The sequence below is a fragment of the Amblyomma maculatum genome, chromosome 9, assembly GCF_055883805.1.
Source record: "Amblyomma maculatum isolate TAMU_Amacu chromosome 9, ASM5588380v1, whole genome shotgun sequence".
Taxonomy (NCBI): domain Eukaryota; kingdom Metazoa; phylum Arthropoda; class Arachnida; order Ixodida; family Ixodidae; genus Amblyomma; species Amblyomma maculatum.
This window is the reverse complement of record NC_139352.1, coordinates 64,239,764-64,255,258: the sequence shown is the minus strand read 5'-3', so window position 1 is coordinate 64,255,258 and position 15,495 is coordinate 64,239,764. Positions and strand designations below refer to the sequence as shown.

The window sequence follows — 15,495 nt, the reverse complement described above, 5'->3', positions numbered from 1 at the left end:
GGCTTTTGCCTGGTTTCGCGCTGTCGCCCGCGGGTTTCGTGATGAGTGCAGCCCCTAAATGAAAGATTACTAAAGGCAGATGCTGCAGCGGCATCCTGTCAGCGTGCTACACACGTGACTGGAGTCTTTATATTAAAAAACACTGTCGCTCAGCAAACGCTCGACAAGCATATGACATGTATTGCGGCATGGTATCTACTTTTGTTCATTTTAATCTGAATTTTTGCCCAAGCCTGTACAAGAATATGAATAAAAAAAGTGTATGAGCAGTGATCACATCGAAGCTTCTTCAAGGCAAACATAACAGCAACAATGGCAAAACCGTCTTTCAGCGCTAGATGAGAAACCATCGAGGTAACACAGAAGATGAAAATAATTTTATAAAAATGTAATGTAAGTTGCACAATGCTTACATGACATAAAGTATTAGTAGTATAACGTCAGAGTTAACGCTTTTAAGTTTTGTTTTCAATGTTGCTATAATTTATAGACCAGCAAATGTTTTATGTTGTATTATACACATTATTTTAATTTTGCAAATAAAGGTTGGTTTAATGAAATGTTTACATGATATCATGATTATTTCATGAAAAAATAGGAAATCTATTTCCAGCACTAATTCCTAGCAATGTTTTCTTTCTTTTTCTAGCATGTTTTTGAACTAATAGTTCCTTGTAACTATCTGTGCAGTAATGCCTGCCTTAGAGAGCAATCGCTGCCCCATTATTTTGGTAGAATGCGTAGCTTATTACACATTCGCCACTGTTACTCAAGGGACACTCCTCAATAATGGATATAAAAGCTTTTCTCTGTGCTATTTATTCAGAGGTGACTATAGGAGTTGTATGTCGCGCTGTATCGCGCGCCTAGGCACCTAGTGTCGACACCGACGAAATCATTTCAGCTCTGCTGCAATCAGTAACCGAGGAACTGAAAGAAGTGATGGTATCTCCTGTCATCCCATTACCCACTGTCACGTATTCTGGTTTAGCTTACGTTGCTGGATACATTGTGAAGTTAATCAGTGACTTCGGGTGTGACGCTTGTGCTATCCTTCTTGAAACCAGCGAAAGAAGCAGCCCCATGTACACTATTCTGCGAGGACAAGATTCTAGCGGACTGCATTATCCAAAACGAAAGTTTGTAGCTCTCTTGGACAAGGTTGTGTCTTTTTTTGAAAAAGCTGTCGTGCACCTACCACACACAAATGTCCTTGAAGTCCTTCAAATCTTAATCCAGCCAACACTTGAGAACTCACCTTTGCTGAGTTGCCCGGAAGGCATTGACAATAGCCAAGGTCCGCTTCTTTAATATGTGAGAAATTTCTCAGACTCCTTCTTGTCAATTATGCTAAGACGGTGACAGACAGGAACGAAAGGCCAGCTCCTTATGTGTACAAACCGTCCAGAAAGATTTTCAGACTTTAATTTTCTAGCCGCATGTACCGTTTTGATGAATGAGTGCAATGTGTTAACTTCGAAGGCGATTTTTTTTTTATTGCTTGCTGCTCTTTTCAATTATGCATATCTGTTTATGCCCATTTCCTTGATTAAATTTTTTTTTATCACTGGTATTAAACTGACTACGACTGTCTACGTGTGCGTCAGTCGCGAGACTATACGTATACATCTGCTGTCTTTCAACCTACTGATTTGTTTTAAACGAAGCTAGATCAGCCCACTTCACTAGACAACTGAAATTTTAACTGTATGCGTAAATTTTTGTTCCTTACTCTGAATCTGAGATGTGCTATGAATTTTCGTCAGTGCATCTTTTTCTCTAAACGAAAACGGCAGCGGTTGACAGAATACTTGAAATATCCACCGAACAGTTTGCCATGCACTAGCGTCAGGTCGCGCTATACCTGCTTACAGCTTTCAAAGGCGCACTGCATAAAGTGGTACATATAGTTATGTGAAAAATTTAGGGGCAAAAAGTGTTGATGTAAGTGCTCCCGGAACTTCATTCGACCGTGCGCGACAGCACTGACGAAGGCGCGCGCGCGCATTATTGACTATTTTATTGCTCATACACGATAAATCAGACGATAAATCAGACGCTGATTACGGCTTCTTCCTATAAGCCATAAGGGGTGAAATATCAGGACCTGCCGGTTGCAACCGATGCGGGCGGAGCTAAGAGCGAGCGCGCGTTTCCCTTGCGCGTGAACGGCTGTAGCGGAGAAGCAGCAGTGGGGCGGTGGCGACCCCTCCGAGGCACGGCGGGCGGTGGAAACAGACCCCATTAGAGAGGCCGTAAGAGAAGAGAGAAACGCGCTCTCCTTCGAGACCGGCCGTGGCTGATCCACGGCCGGTCTCGAGGGAGAGAGCGCTTCTCTTCTCTTACGGCCTCTCCAATGGGGTCTGTTTCAACCGCCCGCCGCGCCTCGGTGGGGTCGCCACCGCCCCACTGCTGCTCCTCCGCTACAGCCGTTCACGCGCAAGGGAAACGCGCGTTCGCTTTTAGCTTCGCCCGCGTCAGTTGCAACTGGCAGGTACTGACATTTCGCCCCTTATGGTTTATACAAAGTCCGTCATCAACATCGAACATTTGTCGTGTACGACGAATGAAATACAGTCAACAATCCGTCATGCGCGCGGTCCTTCGTCAGTGCGGCCGTGCACGGTCGAATGAAGCTTCGGGTACACTCCAACATTTTTTACCTCTAAATTTTGTACAAAAATAAATTTACCAGGCTATGCAATCTGCCTTTGAATGTTTTAAGCAGGTTTAGCGCAACCTGACGTGAGTGCATGGTGAACTGTTGGGTGGAGATTCTGTCAACCGCTACCGTTTTCGTTTAGATCAGAAGAGGCACCGGCAAAAATTCATGGCGCGTCTCAGATTCAGAGTAAATAACAAAAATTTACTCATATAGTAAAAATTTTACTTGTCTAGTGTGACTGGGGTGTTCTAGCTTCGTTCAAAACGTATCAGTCGGTTGAAAGACCGAAGATGTATATGTAGTCTCGCGACTACTTTTAATCAATGAAATGGGCATAAACAGTTAAGCAGTATCGAAAAGAGCAGCAAACAATAAAAACATTTTCCTTCAAAGTTACACATTGCACTATATATTCATCAAAATGCGACCTGCGTCTAGAAAATTCAGGCTCAAAATCTTCCTGCATGGCTTGTGCACATAAGGAGTTGGCCTTTCGGTCTTCTCTGTCACTTTCCTGGTATAATTAATTGAGAAGAAGAATTCTGAGAAATTGTTCAAATATCAAAGAAACGGACCTAATAACATAGCTGTTGTCAATTCCTTTCTGGCAACTCAGTGTTGAGTTCTGAAATGCTGACTGAATCAGGATCTTAAGTACTTCGAGAACATTTGTGTGTTGTAGGTGCACGGCAGCTTTTTCGAAAAAGAAAAGGTTTGTCCAATAGGGCAACAAGCTCTGGTTTCGGATAATGCAGTCCACTAGAACATTGTCCTCGTAGAAGAGCGTACTACATGGGGCTGCTTCTTTCGCTAGTTTCAAGAAGAATAGCGCAAGCGTAAGACCCGAAGTTGATTAACTAAAGATATATCCAGCGACGTAAGGTGAACCGGAATATGTGACAGTGGAAAATGGGATGGTAGGACATGCCATCACTTCCTTCCGTGCCTTGATTTTGCTCTCAGATGAAACGTCCGTCTTGACAATGTAGTCATGTGCCGCTAGCTGTTACGGCCCTCGCATCTGGCATATGTCATTCCCTTCTGTACATTAACCTTACTTTCCCGAAGAGAGCCTCAATGAGTCGCTATATAAGGCTTGAAATGAGTCTTCAGTGAGAGTGTCCTTCTTTAACGCTTTAGAAGTTTCTTGCATACTTTCGATATAGCAGGTGAACTCATTTGTAAGTCACTGCATCGAGTATCACCTTCATCATTTATTGGCCTTTTTTTACCACTTCGAGCACAAGTGGTGTCAAAAATATCAACCATTTTTTGTTTTCATATTAAGCATAATATCATGTAAAAAGTTCATTAAAATTTGCAAAATTAAAATAATGTTTATAATACCACACATTGCCAAGTATATGAATTGTAATAACACTTAAAACTCAACCCTACAACGTTTACTTTGACTGTTATACTAATACTTTATATCATGCAAGCATTTTGCAATTTACATTTTTATGAAATTATTTTCATCTTCGGTGCTACATGAATGGTTTCGCATCTAGCGCTGAAAGACGGTTTTGCTGTTGCAGACGAGTTGCTGTCATGCTAGCCTTGAAGAAGCTTCGATGTGATTCGTGTACAGGCTTGGGAAAAATTCGGATTAAAATGAACAAAAGTAGCTACCGTGCCGCAATGTATGCCATGCTTGTCGAACGTTTGCTGAACGACAGTGTTTTTTATATCCGTTCACGTGTGGTACGTTGACGACATGCCTCTGCCGCTGCAGCATCTACCTTCTGTGCTCTTTAATTTCGGGGCTGCACTCACCACGAAACTCGCGAGCGACAACACGAAACCAGGCAAAAATCACCCGCCGCCGCTGAAGCAGACGCGGAGCGAACAGTGAGCAGGTCGCGCCCCTTGCGGTGGCGGAGAGCGTAGCTCAAGGAGAAAAGTTCCCATTGTTCCCGCAGCGATTGAGAAGGCCGTAAGAAAGAGCGCGCGCCCTCTCCCTCGAGACCGGCCGTGGCTGATCATGAGTCGTTTTACGAATCGCCAAGAGGTGGCTCTAGTTGTCCACTGCGTGGGGGCGCTGGTTTGGAATTCACTCTCGACAGCCGCCGCGTTTCCTGGCATCCATATGCGCACTCTTCGTCGTCCGAGTGAGGAGCGCGCTACTCCTGTCCGGATAAATACTCCGGGTTTTCTGCCATCATGATCTGCTGCACAGTGGCTTTCAGTTTCCTGATAATTGCGTCAACGAAGGCGTCTGTACAATCCGCAGGTATGGTCGTCGTTTTGTGTCTTACAGTGACAATGCCGTGCAAGCGTGTTTGTCGCAGTATTTGTGATCATAAACTATTATATCAGGCGCCATTTTGTCCTCATATGGAAGGATACGATTTCTTTCCCGAATTAGTGACATGAAATATAGAGGTTGAAGGGCCTAGAAGAAATTTATTTTGCAAGTACATATAATAAATAAATTCCTATCCTGTGAGGCAATTTATTTATTATATGTACTGCGCTTTTCAATTAAGTGCCTTCAGCGACAGCTTCCCTATGCTATAGGTTTTTATAATGCCCGTGTTCCAACAATGAAGCCAATGGCCCACAGTTTCTTTCACGACGAATACTGTTCATAGGTATCTTGTTCTGCGCATGATGTCACATCGTGATCCGCTCGCTTATTACATGGTAACCTGCAGTTTAGTTACGACCCCGAGCGCGAAGGCTAGCGAAAAACATTAAACAACGCTTGCAAGCGTTGAGGATACGTGATACCGTGAATAGGCAAACGGGGGCAACAAAGAGTCAGGTTTGGAAATGAGATTAATAAGCGTCCCGGTATAAAATAGCCGAAAAGAACTCATTGGAAATAGGAGAGGGTTTTGCTCTAGTGCTACCGATAACAAATCCACAACTAGTGCACGTCCTGTGCCGTCGTAAAGCTCTCCAGCCCGAAGCAGCGAGAGCGGTAAACACGGACGATTGCTACTTCCAGAGCCTCCGAGGATCAAGGAGTTCAAATTTCCCGCTAACGTTTCTCCGGGAGACACGGTCGCTGTGCACTGCGTGGTGGAAAAGGGAAGCACGGGTCCGTTCGAACTGTCCTGGCGGAAGGATGGCATGCCAGTCGAACCCACGGCTACTCTCACGGTGGCTTCCCACAGGGGCGGACCGTTGTCAGCGCTCAGCATTGTGGGCATAGCGGCCGACGACAGCGGCAACTACACCTGCACCGCTCAGAATGCAGCGGGGAGTGACGAGTTCTCAGCGTACCTCGCTGTGAAAGGTACGCTAGCGCTGACCAAACAGCACGAACGGTACGAAAACCTTTGCGGGGTGCATTTCTTGAGAAATACCCTTTTGTTTTCCTTTCCCGTCATTGTCCAAGAAAACGATTCACGATTTATTTGCACGCTTTTCACAAACCTTCTGCATCTGCTATGGTGGAAAAACTAAAATTCCGCTTCAGTTAATCTCTATGCTGCTCTTAATAACATAGATTTATAATGGTCTTGTTTTTAGCCATTCACAATGATTCTCACTATGCTATTCGGACTATTTTTAAGCCTTGCTCTCTGATGGGGCCATCATCAGGGAGTTTTAAATCACCGTTACCGGGCATGCCGTAGACCTAACCTTTTTGCGGTTGACGTACTAGACTAGCGAACATAATAAAACTGAAAGTTGAGCTAGTTCTTGCATCATCAACGTGTCGGCAGCGAGGTCCTATATGGCGATGACGATTATTGTTTCCACTCATACGTGTTTCAGACGTTTTCCGTGTTTATAGTGATAACCTGCGCGGTGAGGTCCTTCCAGCATTATGCAAATGAGCCTTGATATGAGCGACGATAACTGCATGCACACCCGCACAAACACACAAAAGTACTGCGTCGCAGTAAAGCTGCCGTATGCGCGTTTGTGTGTGGGCAAGGGGTATGTCAAACACTGCACCACAACAATGTGGGACGTGAATCACTGTTTGGCGCCTCATCATAGAAGAGTACGACACGAAACTCCAACCTCAGCACTGCGTACTGCAAGAGTCCGCGCCCAACGCTCTGAGAGTGCCCTTTATGAATCCACAACTTTGAAGTTTCGCGGGCTTTTGCGCTACTTCAGAAAGGCGCCACTACAAGGAGCCACTTGCCCATGCCGGGCGGAAGCAATGCGGGAACTGACAAAGGTTGCCGTGTCAGACTCTCCCGCTTCCGTAGCGTCGTCTTCACTCGCTGGCCAGGCTGCATCACTGATAGTGGGTGTTCATCGCATGCAGCAATGGCTCCCCATTTGTTGCAAAGATGTCTCGCAGCTACCGTCTCTCCGTCGTCTACGCGTGTCCTGATGCTATGGTATTTCACTGTATGGTCTTCAGCAACTTCAAAAGGTATATGCCGTACCATGTATTACATTATCGTACTTCATATTCCATTATAATTAGATGGTTTTGCCTATCCGTCGCCAGCTTCCCTCTTCGCTCCGAAGCCGACGAGTCTCGGTTTCCCGCCAAACCTGGCCTTGGGGGACGACGCCATGGCCAGTTGTTTTGTGCCTAGGTCCAGTTGGCAGGGCAGCGCATTACATGTTACGTGGAGCGCCTCCGACGGCGAAGACCTGTCGGCGAACCCAAGGGTGTCCCTTCACAGGGCATCCGAGAGCAGCGTCACCTTGGGCATACAGGGCATCCGGCTGGAGGACGTGCGCAACTACACCTGCGTCGCCTCTTACGCAGACGCTACGGAGAGCGTGACTGTTCCACTGACGGTGTCTGGTGAGCAGTGATATGGTTCGTCTTCGGCGCATGTTTTTGGTATGCGAGGGTAATTATTTTCTGTAGCCGCACAGAGAGAATTAACCTCCGGTCCACTATGGACATCTTGTGATTTACTTTACTTGATGATTTTTAAAGTACAAACTCCTATACCGAGAGTTTCTGGGAGGATGCTGCTAGCCTACGCATAGATCAACACCCGATCACGCGTCATCAAGCGATCAACGCGATCAAGCGATCACGTGGTTTCGCGCCCTTTGCGGTCCCTATGGTAGCGCGTACAGTCTGTAGGAATGGGATTGTATTGTAGACCTTAGGCATTAGCAAAATATAAGCAGCAATAGCACAGCTACCACTGTTTAGTTTTGCGTAGCCTTTTCTTTGTTGTTGTTGAAGAATACTGACACCACTGTCAGTAGGTGATCTCGTGTTAAGAAATGCATACTTCAGTGGCTCAATGTCAAATCGAAATTTTGAACGAGAATATAGAGTGATATTTGTCGATTTCTATTTGGCGATGAATGTTTGGCAAATCTCAGCGTAATGCCTCCCTCTCCCCTATTTCTTCTCCGCTACCTTCGGTGTTTCGTAGCAGGCGTAGAGGTTACTTCTCGGCACTCTCCTATAGCATTCCGCGTCGAATTCTTGTATGCAGTGTCGGTTTGGACGCACTGCTCGCAGCATGTCCGACGCCATGGTAGGCGGTAATACTCGTCCTTACGTTTTTACGTAAATTTCTCTTATCTAACGGCGTTATATTAGACGCTCCCTCTACCGTGCAAATGCTCATTTTCATGACGTCTTTAATATAATTTTCAACCAGTGAGATCAGTTCGAGCACGGTACATCAGAAAGGCAATTCGAACATATTGAGCCGGGGTACGTAGCTGGTTTAGTAAACTGTCCCTCATTTTTCGGCGTTCTGTTGCATTTTTTTCTGACGCCGACATGATTTCCCCGTAGTTAGGCCGTCATTTTCTCAATTCGAGGAGAGGAGTCCTGAGATGTCGATGTCGCCGAGGGCGAAAAGAAAAAAAAAGAAATGGAGAGAGAGATAAGTGAAATTATAACGAGCACACAAACACACGACAAAGGTAGAGGGAAGAGGTAGACGAGAAGGAGGAGAGAAGACTTTCGCAATTAAGTTCATAAGCGAGGCTAAATGCAATCCTGTCATTTTTTCAAGAAGTTGTGTGCCACCTACGACTGCGTTTCTATTTCGCGGCATTGACGTGGCTTCTTTCCTCATCTAAAATGTGGGGACTGCGCTATAATGACAACGACTACGTAGGACTTCATAGCGGCATTGGGCTTTTCCCGCGCTACTGCAAGTGAGAATAAAGAAGAAACTGAAGGGACATGTGAAGCGTGTTTGACGATTTGCAGGAGCCGTTTACATATGACACAAAACCCGGGCCGCAGGAGACCGGATCACATGACTATAAGTCGCATGATTCACTTAATGCACAGAACGACAATGGGTCATACGACCAACTGGTGACGTAACTGACTTTGTGAACTGAATTCACCCGGGCGTTTGTTATTTTGAGCTGGACTAAGCTTGTCCTTCGAGCCTGTTGTAAGCGCGCTCTGTCATCGCCATAACGGACCCCGTTATTGCGCAAGACGTAATTACGTGAAAGAAGTAAATCTTTTTAAGCAGAGGACGAAAGTACCGATGCCATGGCGAGACATGTATGGAGCTGCGTGGTTCATAGCACGCTCTGTTTAGTGGCAACGATGACATTCGTATTTTCCACTCTATATACTTTTGCCGAAACGCAAAACTACAGCACTGAAGTGTGGTTAACCACCCCTACGCCTGCTTCCCAACCAAACGCATTAATAAGGGGGAATGACCGAAATGACTGAGCGTAACACTCACGAACATCGTGTCTACAGGCGACTGGTGAAGGCTGTAGATACGATGTTCGTGCGTTATGCGCTTTCTTCAGGTATCTACATGCAACTGGTGAAGGCTGTTGCAGGTAACCAACGAAATGCTCTCGTAGCATTCTGAGCCAATCGCAAAGCTAAATTCGCTCTCTTGTTTTCGTAACCTAGAGCTGTGCACAGCTTTTACTACGGACGTTAGAGTGGGCAGATAAACGAAAGCAAAAATGTACCCAGCCCGAACCGACCTATAACTACAAAGTGACATGATGTGCGCTCCTCTTCCGTAATTCCTGAATGAGCACTTACGCGCACGCAATAAGCTACGCGAGACAGATTCGGCAGTCGTCCAGGAAGCCAGTTGAGTTCCGCGCGATTTTCCGACCCAAGCTATGGTTCGTCAACCGGCCACGCTATGGCGTTACTTGTCTGCCAACCGCGCACATCTAGCATCGGCCTCTGAAGATATGATCCACCCCTCTCTTCCCTCCGAATTGTGCTTCTTGCGTCGAGACTGTCGAACGGAAGCCCGCTCCTGACGTTTTCCGCTGAAGCGTCGCTTGTGCTATCCGATTAAGGGAATGAAGCCGTCATCGGAGAATGTCTCGGCTAATCCTTTACTGGGTTGGCTGATCAGCGTTCTGATTTGCTGGATTCTACCATCTTTGGCATCGTCGACGGAAGGTACGTGAAGTTCAGCGCAACCGCTACCCATATGCGATCGTCTTGAGCTTATACTAATGGATCGGCTGCAGCTGCATCCGTTGGAACGGCGCATCTGCCGAAACCCAAGAGCCTAGGATTCCCGCCGAACCTCGCACTGGGCGACGATGCAATCGCCAGTTGCTTCGTGCCCAGGGCAAAATGGCACGGCGAGGGGCTCAGGATGACATGGACGAGACAGAACGGCGAAGACCTGGCCACGAATCGTCGGGTGTCGCTCTTCAGTTCGTCTGAGAGCAGCGTCACTTTGAGCATCAGAGACGTCCGTCCGGAAGACGTGGGCAACTATACCTGCGTCGCAAGCTACGGAGCGGAGTCCGAGAGAGTTACCGTTGCCCTGAGCGTCTCCGGTGAGTCGTTTCTGCTCACCTTATTCAAGTGTGTTCCACGCTGTTCGCATCTACAACGACTTCTTTCAGACATGAAAGCGAAACTTTGCTCTGCGAATTAGCGACAAACATCTGTTTAGAATTTTTTTTCTTTGCGTATTACCAAATCATTGGCGGTTAACAACTCAGCAAACGTACTCTTGCTATTATCCGTGAATGCCTACTACCATCCTCTGAGCTCTGCCGTACCTGCTAGCACTTACCGCAAGCAACTCCTTGCGAGCTTGCGTCACGTCGAGTATGTCTAAAGTAATTTTCAGTGCATTTTAATCAATTAGGCGGATTGTGACGCAATCTCCCCCTAGAAAAACGTTCGCGATCGACCTATTTTTACTCGATCGCTTTTGTATGGATCGGGCTAGTGATGGAATTAATGAGATTACAATATTACCGCACGAAAAGCGAAATCGAAACGGTTAAAAAGCGTACGCCATGACACCTGCCGTACTGTCCCGCGCGATTTTCACACTAGTATGCTGAGAGCGCGCGGTAAGCATTTCAAAGTACGGACTACCTGCAGAGGGCGTACTGTTGAATTAGATACCTTGTTCATTATAGGTGACTGTGAGTGCGTATACGCGGACGCACAGCTGCCAGTTTACCGACCTGTGCCCTAATTCTGGACTTTAAATGGTCATATCTGGGTGCATTGCGCTTGAGCGATTGCCAGCGGATTCCATGAATAATCCCATCAGCAGCTATGGCAACAACCTTAACATGTCTGATGACACATTTCTACGCAACATAGCTCCATGTAGCGTAAGGTAAGATCGAAGGGAGCGAATAATGCTGTGGAAAATGGCGTGTATTGTGCAGTGTATTCGATACGCTGGAATTATGGGTGAGAGACTTTATTTCTAACAAATACGCATTAGAGACCGGAACAACGCGCTCTTATTCTTACAGACTTTTTTGTTGATCAAATCTGTCGACTCAGTTCAGTTATTCAAGAACTTTTCGAGTTGCATGCTATTTGCAACAAACGAGAAAATTGTCAGCTATTACACCGACGTGGTAAATGAGGCAATATACATCACGATTCATGTGCTGCTTTATGCGAAAAACACACCACGTCGCGCTGCTGTGAATTTTGAAACGAACGCTGCATTCATTCTCGGCGGGCGGGCTGCCGTCATGACCGCCCCGAGCACGACCTACTGTATATTAGGTGGCCCCGAGTGCCTCGGAGGGATGAAGTTTCTCAGATATGTCGCTAGGTGTCGCTAGTTGTCCAGTTCTCGTCTTATTTTGAAGGTTTCCCCTATCTCCGTAGGCGTCAGTTCGGTGTTGAATACCTCACTCGGCAGGCTGCGGAAGCGCGATGAAAGCAAGCGTGAAGATCAGTAGCATTTATCTGCCCAGTCAAAGTGTACTACTTCATGAAATTATGAATTTGGCGTTTCTCCTACCACTGGTCTTCATTCTACCACATCAGTCAACGGCGAAAGATGGTAAGTGTCGTGTAACGATGCTTTTCCCCACCTATTTATATGTTTGAAATGCTGATCTGACTAGTTTTCCTTTTCTTCTCTCTACGCGCGCTCTCCTCGCCAGCGTTGCCGAAGCTGAGGGAGTTTTCGTTTCCGCCGGAAGTCACCCTAAGTGAGCAGATATTGGTGAGCTGCGTGGTCAGGAATTCGGCGCCGGGGCCACTCCACATGGCTTGGCTGAAGGACGGCAAGGAGCTCGAGAAGAGCGACCGCGTGTCCCTGTTCGCGCAGTTCAGTGGCGGCGCAACGCTGCGCATTGCGAACATGCGTCTCGAAGACGTCGGAAACTACACCTGTGTAGCGAAGAACTCCTTCGGCAGCGACAGCTTCACGGCGCCACTCGTCGCTCGAGGTAATCCGGTAACTGAACCAGCGAAGTTTCCCGGAGAAAGGAAATTAGAAGGCGGGCAACAAGGATTACGGGATGACGTTAAACGCAAAAATGTTTGCACGTACACTGCTGTCCCTGCTGTAGATGTACAGTCTGTCAAACGTTTAGAGCCAAACGGGTCTGTTTCTGAGTCACTTCGTGCAGTTTGTAATGCATTTCCAGTGTTGCAAATCTCTTCATGGTAAGGAGATTTTTTGTCCTGCCATCTCCGATGGGAAGGATCTCCACTAATGCTAAATAAGCGCCGCTACATGGCACAAAGGCAGACCCCCTGGACTCTACACTTTTGAATAAGGCTGTACGTACAGCAGCGTGGAAAAAAATACACTCACAGCTGTAATGCTCATTCGCAGCACGTTGCCACAAATCGCAGTTAGTCAGTCGATTCCATGTGAGTACTATTTCCTTACATATTTGGCGTTATGGCGTGATTCCTCGCTATAGCTGCAACTACCGGCGCTGCGCTGGCGAATTTAAGATGTTTAGCGAAACGCACGTGAATTACGAGATAGGAGCAAGCAAAATTATCACACACGCAGCGGTTCTGACGTTCTCTGAGAGGAACGACCTTCCACCTAGGAATTTCCGCATGAAAGGATTGAACGTTACAAATCGTCCGCGTCCATACGCACGATGATAACTTTTAATCGACATACAGGAACTATATGTCGCGAGCCTTGTAACAACGTTTCTGATGCTCGGCCGATTCTCGACATACCAGCGGACATGATACGCTGTCGAACAACCGTACTCTCTCTTTCTGGAGCAAACCTTCCTAAAGCCAGGCAGATCTAAGCACTGATCGTATAATCGGGTCCGTTAGAAGGCAGAGGGTGCTGGCTGTTTTCAAGCTGGTCATCCCTGATGTGCAATGCTTGGCCGACACAACAATGGTTACGATATTGTCAACTGACTATACAATGTTATGGGAACACTCTTATTTGAGAACCCTTTTCGGACGGGTGTCAATGGCTTCAACGAAGATGGAAAAATATTTGGAAATCTCCTTTCAACTCTGCACTTGACTAAAATTTACAAAAAAGACCAAAAAAAAAGAACAATTCTGCATGCGACCAAAATGTATAGATGTCTGCGCGTGTTTCGCATTCAACACGTTCCTGTCGGTGCCACAGGATCCTGAAACTAGCGAAATATTCTTTATCAGATCGTCTCTCTTATGTCTGGATCCAACTCTCACCAAGTTTCCGTATGTTTATCCCATCCTTGTTACATCAGTGATTTCTAAATTGTTTGGAGTTCTACAGCAAATAAGCTCAGAAGTCGAGTTCATTTACATCCCGTTCGAATCAGCCGGAAGTCTCGCGCCATTTGCAGTTATAAAACGCGCCGAGAGGCGACGCTAAATGTCCACCGGCTGGTTTCCGGCGCACTTGCACCCTTCCAACGTTGATATGCGGCTCGAGGGCTTCATTCGGAGAGGCCCACTGGCCAGGTGACAACGTCGTTTCACTTGTTCGCGTCTCATTCTGAGTGATAGGAAAGCTGTCTACGAGCACAGCAATGAAGCATCACGTATTCTTCTATTTCATCGCTGTGTCGACGTACAGATCAGCTCTTTCTACAGGTATAAGTTACTTTCTTTAGACCTCGATTAGTTGATTTTGATTGTATTCTCATTTATCAACTTTTATAGCAAATGTTTCTTGTCACCAACCAGAATTTTTTTTTTTTGCTTATTTTTAACGCCGTGCTCAAAATCCTACAGCTTAAATTTCCTACTTTACAATTCCAGTGTTAAGACTGTCTTTAAGCGCAGAATTGAGTATCTATATCAACGGCAAAAAAAGCGCATGTTTAAGAGGCATGGCTTCCTAGGTTTTTCTAACACATGTGACCATTTCTGTTCGAAACGCCGGGAGAGCAATGTTTTATCAAAATGTGCACGTGAATCAGTCGCTAAAAGAAAGAAGAAAACGAAAACACAACGAAAGTTTCACCAGAACATTCGATTTTCCAGAACCGCCCACGATTCGACAGTTCAAATTTCCCGCCAACCTGTCGCCCGGGGACACAGCCCTCGTAGGATGCGTGATCGCGAAGGGAAGCACGGGTCCTTTCGAATTCTCGTGGCAGAAAGAAGGCCATCCCGTACCGCCCAGTTCTGCGAAGATCGCGGCGACGTCAAACAGGGGCGGTCGAGCGTCGACGCTCACCATTGTGGACGTAACGGCCGAGGACAGCGGGAATTACACCTGCGTCGCTACCAACGTGGCCGGAAGCGACAGTTTCTCGGCGTTCCTCGCAGTAACAGGTACGAACCACAGCGGGGACTCGGCATGAAAGTCTTCGCTGCCGCTTTGGTGAACGACAGCAAGTGGAAGCTCTTAGTGCAGCGAAAGCTGCACCACCCAGATTACCGAGTCACCCTCGTGACTAAAAATACTGGCGTATTTCAATGCGAATTTTGTCTAACGGGAGGTCAGAGAGGCTGGCGCGCTCGGGAAGGTGCCCTGTTGCTCACGGCTGTCTGATTTCACATTGCATCTACGCGATCGTTCCTTCATTAGCAAAACTCGAGTATATCACAGAAGGGAATTCATTCAAACCTGGAACGTCATATTAAAGCCGGAATATTTTAAAACACAATATGTTCTTGCCGGAATTACCGCAGTGTGGGAGAATCTAGCGAGAGCAGACCCATAGAAGCAGATGTAACACTTATTTTAAAATATCACATTGGCATTTATTTCACAGGGCATCTATGGAGAAAGCCGTTGGTTAACCACAAGCGAACACTTTTAAGAGCATGACGAAAGAAGAATCGCAATTTCCAAGCCCATTTCTGTTTAAAGCGTCCCTATAGATGTGTCCTGTTATGGCGGTTATTTTATTTTTATTTTTTTTTCGCATGCGCCCTCGTTAGGTGCGGGTGCGGTCTTATAATTTTTCGTCGACGAACCTCTCACATGAAATCATCACGCGCTGCACTGCGGAAGAGGACCGTTGGTGTATCCTCACATTACCCCAGTAGCTGGCATGCCACCTGACGATTTGGCAACACTGAGACCACCGCCATGGAAGCCCAACTCACCTAAAAACGCTGGTGTGTTATATTCACCCGAATCGCTCTGTCGTCTAACGTAACTGGGACCATAAGTACCACATAACGCTCCGCTGGGACTGGCCGACATTCTGCGAATTAAGTCGGCATGTTTCGTGTATGAAGCCATATCCCACTCTAACAGGCTCGGCAG

General features: G+C 46.7%; 1 protein-coding gene and 1 long non-coding RNA gene across 6 annotated transcripts in view; one reads left to right on the top strand and one right to left on the bottom strand.

The window, feature by feature from the left end:
- LOC146179223 (uncharacterized) overlaps positions 1–15,495 on the bottom strand; it is a 294,299-nt gene that overhangs the window by 55,417 nt on the left and 223,387 nt on the right. The gene's annotated exons all lie outside the window — the stretch shown is intronic.
- LOC146179229 (cell adhesion molecule Dscam1-like) overlaps positions 1–15,495 on the top strand; it is a 185,462-nt gene that overhangs the window by 66,161 nt on the left and 103,806 nt on the right. Inside the window, exon 1 of one of the 5 annotated variants that reach the window (XM_084578905.1) lies at positions 5,729–5,909. The exons of the other annotated variants lie outside the window; for them this stretch is intronic. Within the exon in view, the coding sequence (XP_084435031.1) occupies positions 5,744–5,909 (166 nt within the window). The 5' untranslated portion in view covers positions 5,729–5,743. Of the gene's footprint in view, positions 1–5,728; positions 5,910–15,495 lie in introns of those variants that run through there. 5 annotated transcript variants of the gene reach the window in all.